General features: G+C 44.7%; 1 protein-coding gene across 1 annotated transcript in view; it reads right to left on the bottom strand.

Annotated features, from left to right (window-relative positions):
- The window catches only part of GALNS (galactosamine (N-acetyl)-6-sulfatase), a 65,743-nt gene that overhangs the window by 10,010 nt on the left and 42,322 nt on the right, over window positions 1-13,411 (bottom strand). Inside the window, exon 12 of the mRNA XM_029075342.2 lies at window positions 10,777-10,898. Within this exon, the coding sequence (XP_028931175.1) occupies window positions 10,777-10,898 (122 nt within the window). The remainder of the gene's footprint in view (window positions 1-10,776; window positions 10,899-13,411) is intronic.

The raw sequence follows: 13,411 nt of genomic DNA, 5'->3' as shown, positions 1-13,411 counted from the left end.
GCCACTCTGATGGGAATTGGCAGGCAGCTGCCACCAGGGATCGTGTGACGTGCCAATATTTCTCTCTCCGTTTTCGAAAGAGGACACTGAATTTGCCCTTTTTTCCATCTTCAGGAACCTCACCTGTAATCCTCGAGTTCTCAAAAACTGCCCCCATAATCACCGCCGCTTAAGTAGACCTGTTGCCTAATCTGCTGATTTGAACATATCTACCAATTTGAAATGATCATTGGCTTTTTCTGTTCCTAATTTGAACAGTATGATCATAGTTCACCCTTTTTGGAATAAAGACTTAGCTCTGAAAAAGGATTAAATCCTTAACCCCTCATCTTTCATTCGTTTTCTGTTACTATCTAAAAATGTAGCAACGCTTTCCATGTCTGGTGTAATTAAGGCATTAAAAAAAATCCATTCCTATATCTTCATATATCGAGTAGCATTTCTCATTTTGCTCTGGCTTTAGGTCTCAGTTTTCTTAGTACTGGGGTCTAGTTTTATGCTGGCGTTTCTATTTGCATTTCAAATCTTTGACCAGCTCTTGGCTTAACCAACTTGGTTTATTATTATCCTTCCTGCTCTTACACTTTGGGGATTCTGTTCATCACCTTGTAGAACCTGATTACGGAACACTCGCTTCTGGGACTCCATCTTCCTTCCCATTGGGTTTTTCCTAGGTCGAAGTCCGCTACCCTGAAGTTCACTATCTCTATTTTGCTGAGTTCCTTTAAGAGCACATGGCTGTTTGGATCCCTTCAGGCAGCAGGCCTTCAATTTCCAAGGGATTTATTAGAATTCTAGCAGCGTCAAAGCTCCAAATGGGCTCCCGAATTGGCATGATTATCCGTGTGAAATGCACAGAAAGGCTATCACCTTGGGAGACCATGCGGGAAGTCGGGGCTGTTTGTGCAGCAGATGTCTGGGGACTTCAGAAGGTCATGACCAACGGGTTCTGTCGCTGGCTGATCTGATAAGTTACTGAAGAAAGACCTCATTGATTTTATCCTTGTTTAGAGTTTAAGAACAAATCTAACCACGACATTTACCTTTCTGTTCCTTCTACAGGGCTAAACTTGACAGGGCTAAACCTGAACTCATCTTTCTACTTAAAGAGTAGTTGCCGTTTAACAGTATTTATTAAGGACTTACTATGGGAAGAACACTGTACACTGAGAGCTGGTAAAAACCACACAATTGGGAATGAGACGTGGGATGAGGGGGGCTGGAGGCAGGCTCCAGTTCACTCTGCCTCCTAACTTTGTCATCACAGGTGACACCACCAGCTTAGAACAGTGTCGGCGCTTAGAACGGTGCTTGGCACATAGCAAGCGCTTAACAAATACCACAATAATTAGTAATACCACTATCCTCCCATCCCATAAGCTTCAGCATTATCTTTAAATCTTTGCTGTCTTCTCTCACATTCAATCTGTCTCAAAATCCTGCCGGTTTTTCCACCGCGATATTTCCTGTATCCATTCTTTCCTCTCCACCCAAATGGCCACCACCCTGTTTTCAAGCTCTCGTCAAGTCCAAGACTACTACTGTACCGGCCTCCTCCTTGGTCAACCTGCCTCTTAACTTTCCCCCTTTCAGACAGCTGAGTCAGGAGGAAGCTCTCCCCTTCTGCTACTGAAACAACTGAAGCAAGCTCTACCTCTTCTGAATATCAGCAATCCCATTTTTCAGTTACTCGGGTTTACTGCATCCTCCTTCCCCTGCATCACGGGGCCCCAGCAGGAATGAGTTAAAAATATCCCAACTCCTGCTGGACTCTGGGATTAGAAATGAGACCTGCTCAACCCTGCTGCTCAGATAACCGATGAAACCCCCAAACTATTTGAAATAGGTTCAGTCCTGATCATTTCAGATAACTGAATTAACGCCGTGATGCTTAATACACTGTACTGGGTTAACTATAAAGAAATGTGGCTGAAACACTAGCTTTTTATTTAATGGTTGTACCTGGCTTTCACCACTTTATTACAGAATTGGGTTCCTTCACTAAATCAGTGGCATCTGAGAACTGTGGGTTTTGTCAGCTAATGGAAACTTTTCACACTTTGGTTTTGTAGAGTTAATTTCCCTGACAACAAGTATACTCCTGAGGGCAGCATTGTGACTCACTCAGAGTTTTCTTCTCCTTGCTGAGAAAGATGATCTGAATAAAAGAATCCGCTTGTGAATTTTAGTGAAGAGGTAAAGGGGTCCCATAACTTCCATTTGGTGGGGAATGCAATACTTTGGCAGTTTAGGAAGGAAAATAGCTCCGGTAACCGGACTTAGAACCCGACTGTGTGCCTTTGTAGTCTCAGCCCACCAGGCAGCTCACCCTCTCTGCGAGGTCGGCTTTAGAAATCAATACATTCTTAAAGCCCTGAAGGTGTGTGCACCCGATGGCTAAAGATTGCAACTGTTGCTCGCCGTGGGAAGTCAGCATTTTGAATTCTATCGCAACAGCCTGGGTGAAGGAGAGCAAGGCTCCGGAGTGACAGGGAGCAACAGGGGAGTATGTGCAGCAGAGAGAACAGGTGTTGTTCTGAGGAGTGAGCGAAAAGGGATCCCCCTGTGTACGCAAAATGAAGGGACGGAGTGGACCACGTCCAAGGTCATTACATTAATTGACATTTTGAACCTCTAGATAGTCTCCGGAGGGTCAATCAGGCCTGGCGTTGGGAGGGCTCAGTTCCAGACCCAGGTGTGACCTGGGCTTAGTTCATTTAGGGTAATTGTGCCTTAGCAAGCTGCTCGCCGCTCCGCCCCGTTCCAAACAACTCGAGGAGCCTGCTGTGCTATTAACCCCACCATCCCAACGCTTCAGTTAAATTCCTATTGGGGAAGGCTAACGAGGGGCGGGGGGGTTACGGTGGGTACCCATCCAGCTTTTAAACACAACACTTTCTCCTGCTTCCATCATCTTATGGAAATCCTCCAAATCCTACCACTTTGTGGTCCCTAGCGTCAAGAGTCCCAGTGTAGGCTTTTTAACTAATTGTGAGGTCGCCACAGGAAAACTGAGGCGCTTCATTACACCCACTTCAAAACCAGAAGCACTCTGACCCGGCAGAGTTCCGAAAAGGAGGATGGGTGAGAGAGATTGGGAAGTCGGACCCCCAAAAGGTGAGCACCACAGACCCTTTATACTGAGGCGGGCCATGTTGAACTGCACTTGATTGCCAATCCACACAAAGAGACGCTATTGAAAATCCTCCATTTCCAGCTGCTAAACCCTCAACGTTCAGGTCACAAAGATTACACCGTCTGGCCTCCGTTCTCTTTGAATTCACTCGGTCCATCCCTCTCCCCTTTTTGGCCAGTCCCTGTCAATCAGCTCCTGTTTGTCATGGATGGGTTGGAGCAGGTTACTGGCCTGAAAAAAGCTGGCGTAGAGAGAGATGGGTCCTTTGGAGGGGAGACCTGGCACTGATCGGCCGTGCCTTTGCTACTCTTTCTTTCCAAGAATCAGTCTGCAAGTAATTTGGTTTGTTCCAGGGCAGAAATGCCACGAATACCCTAAGCATCGACTGCTCTTGTGCCCAGTACCATGTTAAGACTAGGGTAGGACTGGAGTCTGTAGAGATATGGGAAGGATGTCCTTGAGAAAAGGGCTGGATTGACAGCACCGGAGCCTGAATTGAGAGAATAAGTCCAGTCAAGGCAGCGGCAGCCTTCCTGCAGCTGGACAGGATGATTACCTCTCTCTCCAGCTGTTCAGGACCAAACACATACAGCAGGCACACACACACACTCCTCCAAATAATAACATTAGGAACGAGAGAGAATAATGAAGAAGCAGCGTGGAAAGTGCAGAAAGAGCATGGGCCTGGGAGTCAGAGGACCTGGGTTCTAATCCCAGTTCTGCCACCTGACTGCAGTGGGTCCTTGGGCAAATCGTGGAACTTCTCCGTGCCTCAATTTCCTCAGCTGTTAAATGGAGATTCAATGTCTACTTACACCATGACCCCCACAAAGAACAAGGACTGTGTCTGACCTGTCTGGGAACTATCTCAGCTCTTAGAAAGAACAGTACTCGACACGTAGTAAGTGCTTAACAAATATAACAATAATAATGATGATGATGAGAAGAAGAAGAAGAAAAAGCCTGGACAATCGGCAAGAAGACGCTTGTGAAACAGATCTAAGGATGATTTAGAACAAGAAGCTGAAGCTATTCCTTTTCTCCCAGCGGAGGATCCCAAAATACCACCAATCTTCCTCTCCTCTGTGTGAGAGAGAGGTAGTTGGCTGTATTGATCAGGTGTTACGGGAAAGCTTGGAAGGAGCAGATGAGTCCGAGGTCTTTAAGGCTATGATGAGCCTCCGGAGGGAGGCCAGAATCTCTACCTTTCCCTTCCTGTCAACGGACTGTCTTCCGAAGGGCACCCCAAGCACGTGTGGAGTGGAAACAAATGATGAGGGCTCAGGAAAAAGGCAGCAGATACTGTTTCATGGTTATGGGAAATATTTAGATGATTGAAATGACTGTGACTTCTCCTGTCAGTGCTAAGAGCCAAATCTTCAAAAGCTTTGTAAGCAGGCGCTTGTGACATTTGCAAGGGCCCGACTCTGGTCACCTCTGTCCATTTGCAAATCAGAAGGGTATTTCCTCCCTCCTTTTTTCTTGCATTATGCCAGGTCATTTTAACACAAGACAGCTTCACGTGAATACCCTCGAGGGCTCTTTAAGGTCAGGAGCATTGAACCACTGGAAGGACGGAGATTTTAAAGAATAACAGAATCCTAGAACTGGAAGGGAATCTATGGGTTATCCCCTTGCCTTTATACAGTACAGTACCTAAATCATCCAAAGCATCTAAGATGGTGGTCCAACCTCTATGTGACTTTTAACGAAGGAGAGTCCAAATGAGGTTAAACGTGAGCTGTGACTTGTTGCCTATTCTAGTTTCAGTTGGTGCTCTGATAGGGACTGCTCACCTGATTCCTCTGTTTTGCCTTTTAATGCTTTTTAGAAGAAACTAAGTTGCATTTAGCCAGACCTTGTTGTCCCTATCCATTGATCTTCTGATGCTTTCTTCTGGGTTAAGTTCATTTGAGATCTCTTAGCCTCTTAAGGACAATGAAGGTAGTGAATTCAGACTTTACAGGCTCAGTTCAATAGTCTGTTTTCTTCTCACTCCACGCAGCCTTTTGAGTTATGTTACACTGGAAGTTGTTGTTTTTTGTTTCTGAACAACATTCATATTCCCAGTCCCTTCATCTGTTGAGCACTCAATTCCAAAAGCAGAATTCAGAGAGCTGAAGACCACATATTTTTTATGGGATTTGTTAAGCACTTTTTTTTTTAAGGTATTTGGCTGTTTTTTAATGGTAGTTATCGGGAGCTTACTATGTGCCACGCACCGTACTAAGCACTGGATAGATACAAGCTAATCAGGTTGGTCACAGCCCATGTCCCACAGTCTTAATCCCCATTTTACAGATGAGGTAACCAAGGCGCAGAGAAGTTAAATGACACACCCAAGGTCAAACTGCAGACAAATGGTGAAGGGACTGGAACTTAGGTCCTTCTGACTCCCAGGCCTGTGCTCTATCCAAGGCTTTTCACGACCTCGACAGCCATGCACACCAAAGAAAGGTCAGACTTAGAGCTGACCTGGAGCTTGCAAGCTGCCTCTCTTTTCATCTTATATCTCCCAAGTGCTTAGTTCACAGCTCTACACACAGTGTTCAATAATTACAAAAGACTGCTAATAATAACAATGATAATTGTGGCACAGGCACTCTACTAAGTGCCGGGGTGAATACAAGCAAATTGGGTTGAGCAGTTCCTGTCCCACAGTCTTAATCCCCACTTTACAGATGAGGTAACTGAGGCACGGAGAAGTGAAGTGGCTTGTCCATGGTCACGCAGCAGACAAGTGGCAGAGCTAGGATTAGAATTTAGGGTAATCAGGTTAGACACAGTCCCGGTTGGGGATTCCTGTCTAAATAGTTGGGAGGAGAGATACTGCCTCCTCATTTTACATGAGGAAATCGAGGCATTGAGAAGAGAAGTGACGTATTCCAGGTTGCACGGCAGCCAAGTGGCTGAGCTGGGAGCAGCACCCAGGTCCTCTGACTGGCACCTGGCTTTCCACCTGACCCTGCTTCTTCTCGTCAGATTGTTACTTTACACGGAGATGACCCATTCCTTGCTCACTTCTGTGCGGCACAGCAAAAGTATGGACGGGCCCACCGACTCCCTCAAAGTCTTGCTGTGGCTCTCCTAGAACCAAACTATAGCAGGAAGGGCCACTTCCTATTACATAATAATAACGATAACAATGATAATGATGTTATTTATTAAGCACTTACTACGTACGCAGCACTGAACTAAGGCCTGGGGTAGATACAAGATAATCCGGTCAGATGCAGTCCCTGTCCCACTTAGGGAGGGAAAACAGATATTGATTTTACTGATGAGGAAACTGGGGCACCAAAAATGTAAGTGATTTGCCCAAGGTGACACAGCAGGCAAGTGGCAGAGAGCTAGAATTAGAACCCAAGTCCTGACTCGCAGCCCTGTGGCTCTCCTCTCTCTAGACTGTAAACTCGCTTTGGGCAGGGATTATGTCTCTATAGTTATGCTGTACTCTCTCATATGTTTAGTACAGTGCCTTGCACACAGTAAGCACTCAATAAATATGATTAAAATACGGTTGAAATATTAGGCCATGCTGTTTCATCACTGGGGGAGAACATTGGGAAAGCTATGGCTGTTTTCACCACGACTGTTCTGCCTGGAGTAGACACGATCCGGAAGACCAACCCCCTCCCGGCAGGAGTCTACTGCTGCTTTTCTTATCAATTAATAATTAAGGCATTTATCACATGTTTACCCTCTGCCTAGCACTGTGCTAACCACTGCGTTTGATACAAGATGATCAGATCAGGTACCCGGCACTCACAATTTAAGAGATCAGCGTGAGCAGGTATCTTCAGTTTAACAGATGAAGGAACTGAGGCCCACAGAGGTTAAGAGATTTCCCCAAACTCTACGGATAAACTACCGGAACGATTGCAGATGGAGGTGGGGCCTTCTGGGAGAGATGTGTCCGTGGCGTTGCTATGGGTCGAAGTCGACTTGACAGTATAAGACGAGAGATATAGGCACAGTGGAGATTAGAAACCGGGTTCCTGACTCCCAGATCTGTGCTTTTTTCACTGGGCTGTGTTGTTGTTCCTCATTATTGTTACTGTTGAACTACATTTGCCTGATTATTTCTTTTCCAGTTGGTCTATCCTCCCCCCATCTTTTAGATCGTGAGTCCCCTGTGGGTCGCAGTCCATGGCTGACTCCCTATCTTGGTAAAATTCCTCAGTGCTTGCCACAAAGTAGGTGCCTAACAAATGTGATAAATAATTAATAAGTAACACTCTTTCTAATCCCTGACAATACATCGGTCCCTCTGGGCTTGTTCTGGAGGCAAAGACAAAGTTGACTATCTAATCTAATTGGTCTAGAAGGCCTATCGAAGAAATTCAGAAACTTCAATGACAGTGTGTTTCATATGGACAGAGTCAGATGAACACATTCTGGAGAGAGAAATTTCAGATTCTGGCCTTTCCTTCCTTTTAATATAGTCCTGAGGATATTTCTTCTCCATCTAATTTCATATAGCCTGGCTCAATTTTAGCCTCTAACATATTTTTATGTTTTGTTTTTCCATTTTGGAAATCATTCTTTCGACTCCCACTTTAATAATAATAATGTTGGTATTTGTTAAGCGCTTACTATGTGCAGAGCACTGTTCTAAGCACTGGGGTAAACACAGGGGAATCAGGTTGTCCCACGTGGGGCTCACAGTCTTAATCCCCATTTTACAGATGAGGGAACTGAGGCCCAGAGAAGTTAAGTGACTTGCCCACAGTCACACAGCTGACAAGTGGCAGAGCTGGGATTTGAACTCATGAGCCCTGACTCCAAAGCCCGTGCTCTTTCCACTGCGCCACGCTACTTTAACATTGTTTTTGATTACTGCTCTATGCCCTGCTTCCACTTGGATCCTCCATTCTGTGAATGTCCTGGAGATTCAAATGTGCTGTAGCAGGAAGAGAGCTCTCAAGTCCCATTTCAAACTCTACACCCATGAACCAGAGAGGTTAATCACTGGCCCAAGAACACAGATCAGGCTGGGGTAAAGAGGAGATTAAAACGTGGGGATCTCCCGATTACCAGTCTCCATTAGGCTACGGAGCATCTGGCTCGTTTTTTTTTTTTTTTATGTTGCCAGAACCCCTCATCCTTTCAAGTTCATCCTATTTTCTCTAACCAATCAAAGTCACTTTGGAATTCGACTCTTCTCTTCCAACCCTACTCTGAGTCCTCCAAAAACTTAATTTCATCATTCATTTCACTGATAAAGATATTAATTAAATACTGACCACTATGGAATCCTTCAAGCTAGGTCATTTCTAGTCGATGCTGAGCTATTGATAAATGGTTTGACCCAGTAGTGCCATCTTTACAGTCTCATCGACAAACTAGGAAGATAAGAACATGAAACTGGGACGGAATTAAAAGTCTTACGAAATTTAGATTAAATCTATTCCTTCCCCTTTATCTACAAGACCTGTCACTTTATCATAGAAGAAAATTTAATTGGTCAGGCACTATTTGCTCTTCAGAAAGCCATACTAGCTGCTTCCTAGTATCTTGGGCCTTCAATGTGGTTGCAAATCAATCGATTGATGATAATTATTGAGCATCCGTCATTTGCAAAGTAGTGTTCTAAGTGTTTGGGAGAGCTTAGTTGGAGCAGAAGACATGGTCGCTACTCTTGCACTCAAGCTTGCACTCAAGAGATTTATTTACAAGTAAAGGAATCAGGAGGAAGATCATGATATAACTAGTAGCAGGAGTAAGTCAGGATGAAATTGCTGAGGAAATAATGAATGGACTGATTCACATTTGCTTGAGTCTCTCTCCAAGTGAATAAACTAAATTGCCAGGGAGTGTTATCTGGATCAACAGTACCTGATGTTATTTTCCTGCCTCAACCCCAGTGCTCAGCACAATGCTTAGCACACAGTGAGTGCTAATAAACACAACCAGTGGGAAGCAGTGTAGCCCAGTGGAAGGAGCATGGGTCTGGAAGTCAGAGGACCTGCGTTCTAATCCTAGCTCCGTCACTTGCCTACTGTGGGATTTCGGGTAAGTCGCAACTTCTGTGTGTCTCAGTTTCTTCTCTAAAATGGGGATTCAATACCTGTTCTTACTCCCGCTTGGATTGTGAGCCCCTTGTGTGACAGGGACTGCACCTGACCTTATTATTGTGCATCTACCCCTCGTGCTTATTACAGTGCTTGGCACATACTAAGTACGTAACCCACACTATTATTATAATCAATAATAACAAAAACTATCTTGTTTCCCATTTTTAAAGATGGGGACTATAATTATTCTTTTCCCATTTTCAGATCTTTTTTTCTTCCTTGACTTTTAAAAAATAAGTCCTATAATAATACTAACCAATTCCTTATATGTTCTGGGATGCATATCAGCTCTTATGGACTCAATATACCCTGCCTTTTTTTTTTTTCTTTAAAGTATTCTTCAACCGGGCAGGACAGCGGGCTTAAAAAAATTCCTTAGCTAGTTTTCTGCTTTTGTGGTTTTCACAAAGAGTTTATACTGGCTTGAGTTATTTTCAACTTTTCTTCTGGGCTTCGACTTTAGGTTAGGCTACTTAATTGGTCACATTCTACACATGCTCAGCTGGATGGAATTTCCCACCAGTAATTGGTGTAACAGAATGGAATGTTACGGCAGTTCCAAACCTCGGAATTCTGGCCCACTACTAACCCAGGCACTTGAACCAGATTCCCCTCCAGGTCCTCTGTCAGTTCCATTCCTGTTTTCAGCCCGGGGTCCTACCTGAGCTCTACTTTCAGCTCACCCACTCCAGGGAGAGCCAATCGATCAGTGGCATTTACTGAGCACTTGAGAAAGCCTGAGACGTGGGCCAGTCCAACCCAGTCTAACCAGGCAGCTCAAGTGAGCCACGTGAGCCCGAGCTCTGGCTGGATCCAAACTCACTTCTGAGGTTGGGGAGGGAAGCAAGTTCATAGATGCCCAGTTGTCCCCGTGGTCTGCTGGGACTCCTAGCGCCAGACAGTACACAAAGACTTCTACGTATACTAGGCTATATCATAGCTACCTTGGTTCCCCTGAGCCCAGGAAGGCCCGGGACTGAATACAAGGGGAACACAGGCCATGTGGCTCCAGGTTGAGCAGGCCCCTCATTTCTGTGAGCCAAGCTCTGGACTAGGCAGTGACCTCTGACCTTGGGTGAGCTTTTAACCCCAGCTGCTCTCGGGACTGGTTTTGGCTTTGATCTCATGCTTCCTTCTAAGTCCAAGCTTCCTGACTCAGACTGGAAATTTACAAAGATGATGAGATGCAAGGAGGGAGAAGGGTGAAGGAAGGAAGAAACCAAGAGCTTATATTTCCTACTTTCTTTTCCCTCCATTTCCTTACCACTCCCATCCACTCCTGGCCCCATCCATCTCCTCAAAACCTTTCTGGAGGCAAACAGGCCATAGCTACTTCCAATCTCCAGTTCAAAACCCTACTAATATTGCCAGGCTCGCCTGGGAAAATACCAAAATTCTGGTTCCCTGAATTTCAAACTTAAAAAGCATTATCAGGAGTGTGTAAGCTGATTCCAGTTAATACATTTTCTCCACTGCGGAAACAATATCCTTGGGACTTGACATGTCACACTGGAGGAGGAGCTTTAAATGCAAAATTATATAGTAGAGTTTCTTACTTCTTACCTGATTGGATATTTTTCACCTGGGTCCCTGCCTAGGTGGAAGAGCAGAGGTACTTTGGTATGTTCTTCCTGGAAATGGGTTGTCACTCCTGAAATGTTCTGTCCAGGACAGAAATCAATACCCTGTGGTGGAGAACATGGGAAAAGAGAGAATGAAAGGGATTCCGCAGGACTTTGGTTAATCATGTGAGATGCCATAGCTGCACTGCAATCAACACAACCTTTTTTTTCTTTTGTGGTATTTGTTAAGCACTTACTATGTGTCTATTGTGGAACTCCACTTCTCACCTTCATTCCATTCCATTTATGCCGTTATTTACGGCCCTTAGACACCCGAGAATATAACTCTAAAATATTTATTAATACAAGAAAGCAAAGACAAGTGCCTGCTTAGATTATTTTGAAAATAATAATCATTTCTACACAACTTTGTATCTGCAAATCACTTTCATACATTCCTAGCTATTGTGCAAACTCTCTAATTTAGGTAGTTAATAATAATACTAATAGGTATTAACTGCTTACTAGATGCCAAGCACTGTACCACCCACTGGGGAAGAGACAAAGATAGTCAGGATGGACATGGTCCCGTCCCATACGGGGCTCAGAGTTTAGAAGGAAGAAGAGATATTTAATCCCCATTTGACTGTAAGCTTGTTGTGGGCAGGGAATGTGTCTGTCGCTTAGTACAATGCTCTGCATCCGGTAAGTGCTCAATACGTATAACTGAATGAATGAATATGAGGAAATTGAGGCACAGAGCTCAGTGACTTGCTCAAGGTCACAAAGCGGGTAAACGGCAGAGCCGGGAATCTGATTCCCGATCTCCTGGGTCTTCTGATTCCCAGGCCTGTGCAGCATGGCTTAGTGGACAGAGCATGTCAAAAGGACCTGGGTTCTAATCCTGGCTCTGCCATTCATTCACTCAACCGTATTTACTGAGTGCTTACCGTGGGCAGAGCACTGTGCTAAGTGCCTGGAATGTACAATTCGGCAACAGAGACAATCCCTGCCCAACAGATGTCTGCTGTGTGACCTTGGGCAAGACATTTCAAGACTCTGTGCCTCAGTTACCTCATCTGTAAAATGGAGCTAAGAGTGTGAGCCCCATGTGGGACAGGGACTGGGTCCAACCTGATTAACTTGTATCTACCCCAAAGCTTAGAACAGTGCTGGGCACATAGTCAGTGCTTAACAAGTACCATAACAATACGACTCCCAGTGTAGGTTTTATTGGTGCAGTATTACTATTCAGAAGCAGTAATTGAACTGTAGATGATTCTTACGAGGAGCTTATTGGGAATAGCTAGGGAAAATGCCACTTCCATCTGTAGTATGTTCTAAGAATAAAAAAAAAAACGGGGACTGCTTGATAGGTTGTATGGGGTAGCCAATAACGGACCTTTTAACCCCCTAAAGGTTAACCTCTTAGAGACTGAATGAAAATCTACTAATGGGAGAAACAGGATTTAACATATAAAACAGAACCGTTAATGGGACGGTATCAAAGTCTAGACAGAACATACAGGAGTGTTGCTATATTAGCAGCAGTTGTATGAGGGGGAGGAGGAGGAGGAAGAGGGGTAGCAGAATTTATTCTGTGCTCACTTTGGTGCACACACTCTATCAGATATTTGAGAAATATAGAATAGCAAAGTAACATGTTCCCAGACCACAAGGAGCTTATGCTCTAACAGGGGAGGCAATATAAAAATAAAACTACAGAGAACAAAACAAAGTGGACACACACATACACACACGTGTTAAGGAGGGTGAACTCTTCATCCAAACTATCTTTGACTGATTTTTCTTTTCTATTCTTTACTCTTCTTTTTCCCTCTCAATCCTCTCTCACTTTTCCATGATTCCTACATTCATTTGGGCCAAGGGAGGAGGCAGTTGAGGGGAAAGGCAAGGAAGGAGAGGAGGGAAAGGAAGAGGACTTTCTGAGGTTACACGAGAGGCAGAGGACCAACCTGCCAACCTGCCAACGAGGGAGAAAGAGGACCAACCTGCCAAAAGTCACAGAGTGAGAAGGCGGTAAAACTGCAGAGAAAAATCAGATTTCCCAGAATCGATTCACTAGACTTCAATGGTTGTCTGGAATCAGTAGAAAAGGAAGCAACTGTGGTCCATGAAAATTGTCAAAAAGAATGGACTATTTCTTTCCCTGGATTTTTTTGCTTCTTAAAATTGAAGCCTGAAAAGACCCTGGACTTCAATCAATTAAATCGGACTTTGCATCCTGGTTCTTCTGAACACATCAATGGAAATCTTCCATAAAAGCCATATCGGATTGGGAGTGTGGGGGGAGAAACAGATCCCACACCCTTCTGAGAAAGACTTCTGGACACTTAAAAATAATGGGGGGGGGGGGGGGGGGGGCTGTGGAAAAGAAAACAAGGAAGACCCACTGGGAAAATGCCATTTTGCTCTAGGGGCACAGTCAATTCGAAAACAGAGACCTAGGTTCAGAAACTCCCATCTAATCCTCCACTCACACACTTAGCAGGGCCAACGGTGAGAATTTTTCTTTTTCCCTCAGATAGCTGCCACTGAGGTGCTGGCTACTTTCCTCATAGGGGTCCCTGCTAGCAGTTTCTTATTTTAGAAGCAGAATACTCCACGTGGCCTTT

Source organism: Ornithorhynchus anatinus, chromosome 11 (genome assembly GCF_004115215.2).
Source record: "Ornithorhynchus anatinus isolate Pmale09 chromosome 11, mOrnAna1.pri.v4, whole genome shotgun sequence".
NCBI classification, from domain to species: Eukaryota; Metazoa; Chordata; class Mammalia; order Monotremata; family Ornithorhynchidae; genus Ornithorhynchus; species Ornithorhynchus anatinus.
This window is presented reverse-complemented; position numbering and strand designations above follow the sequence as displayed.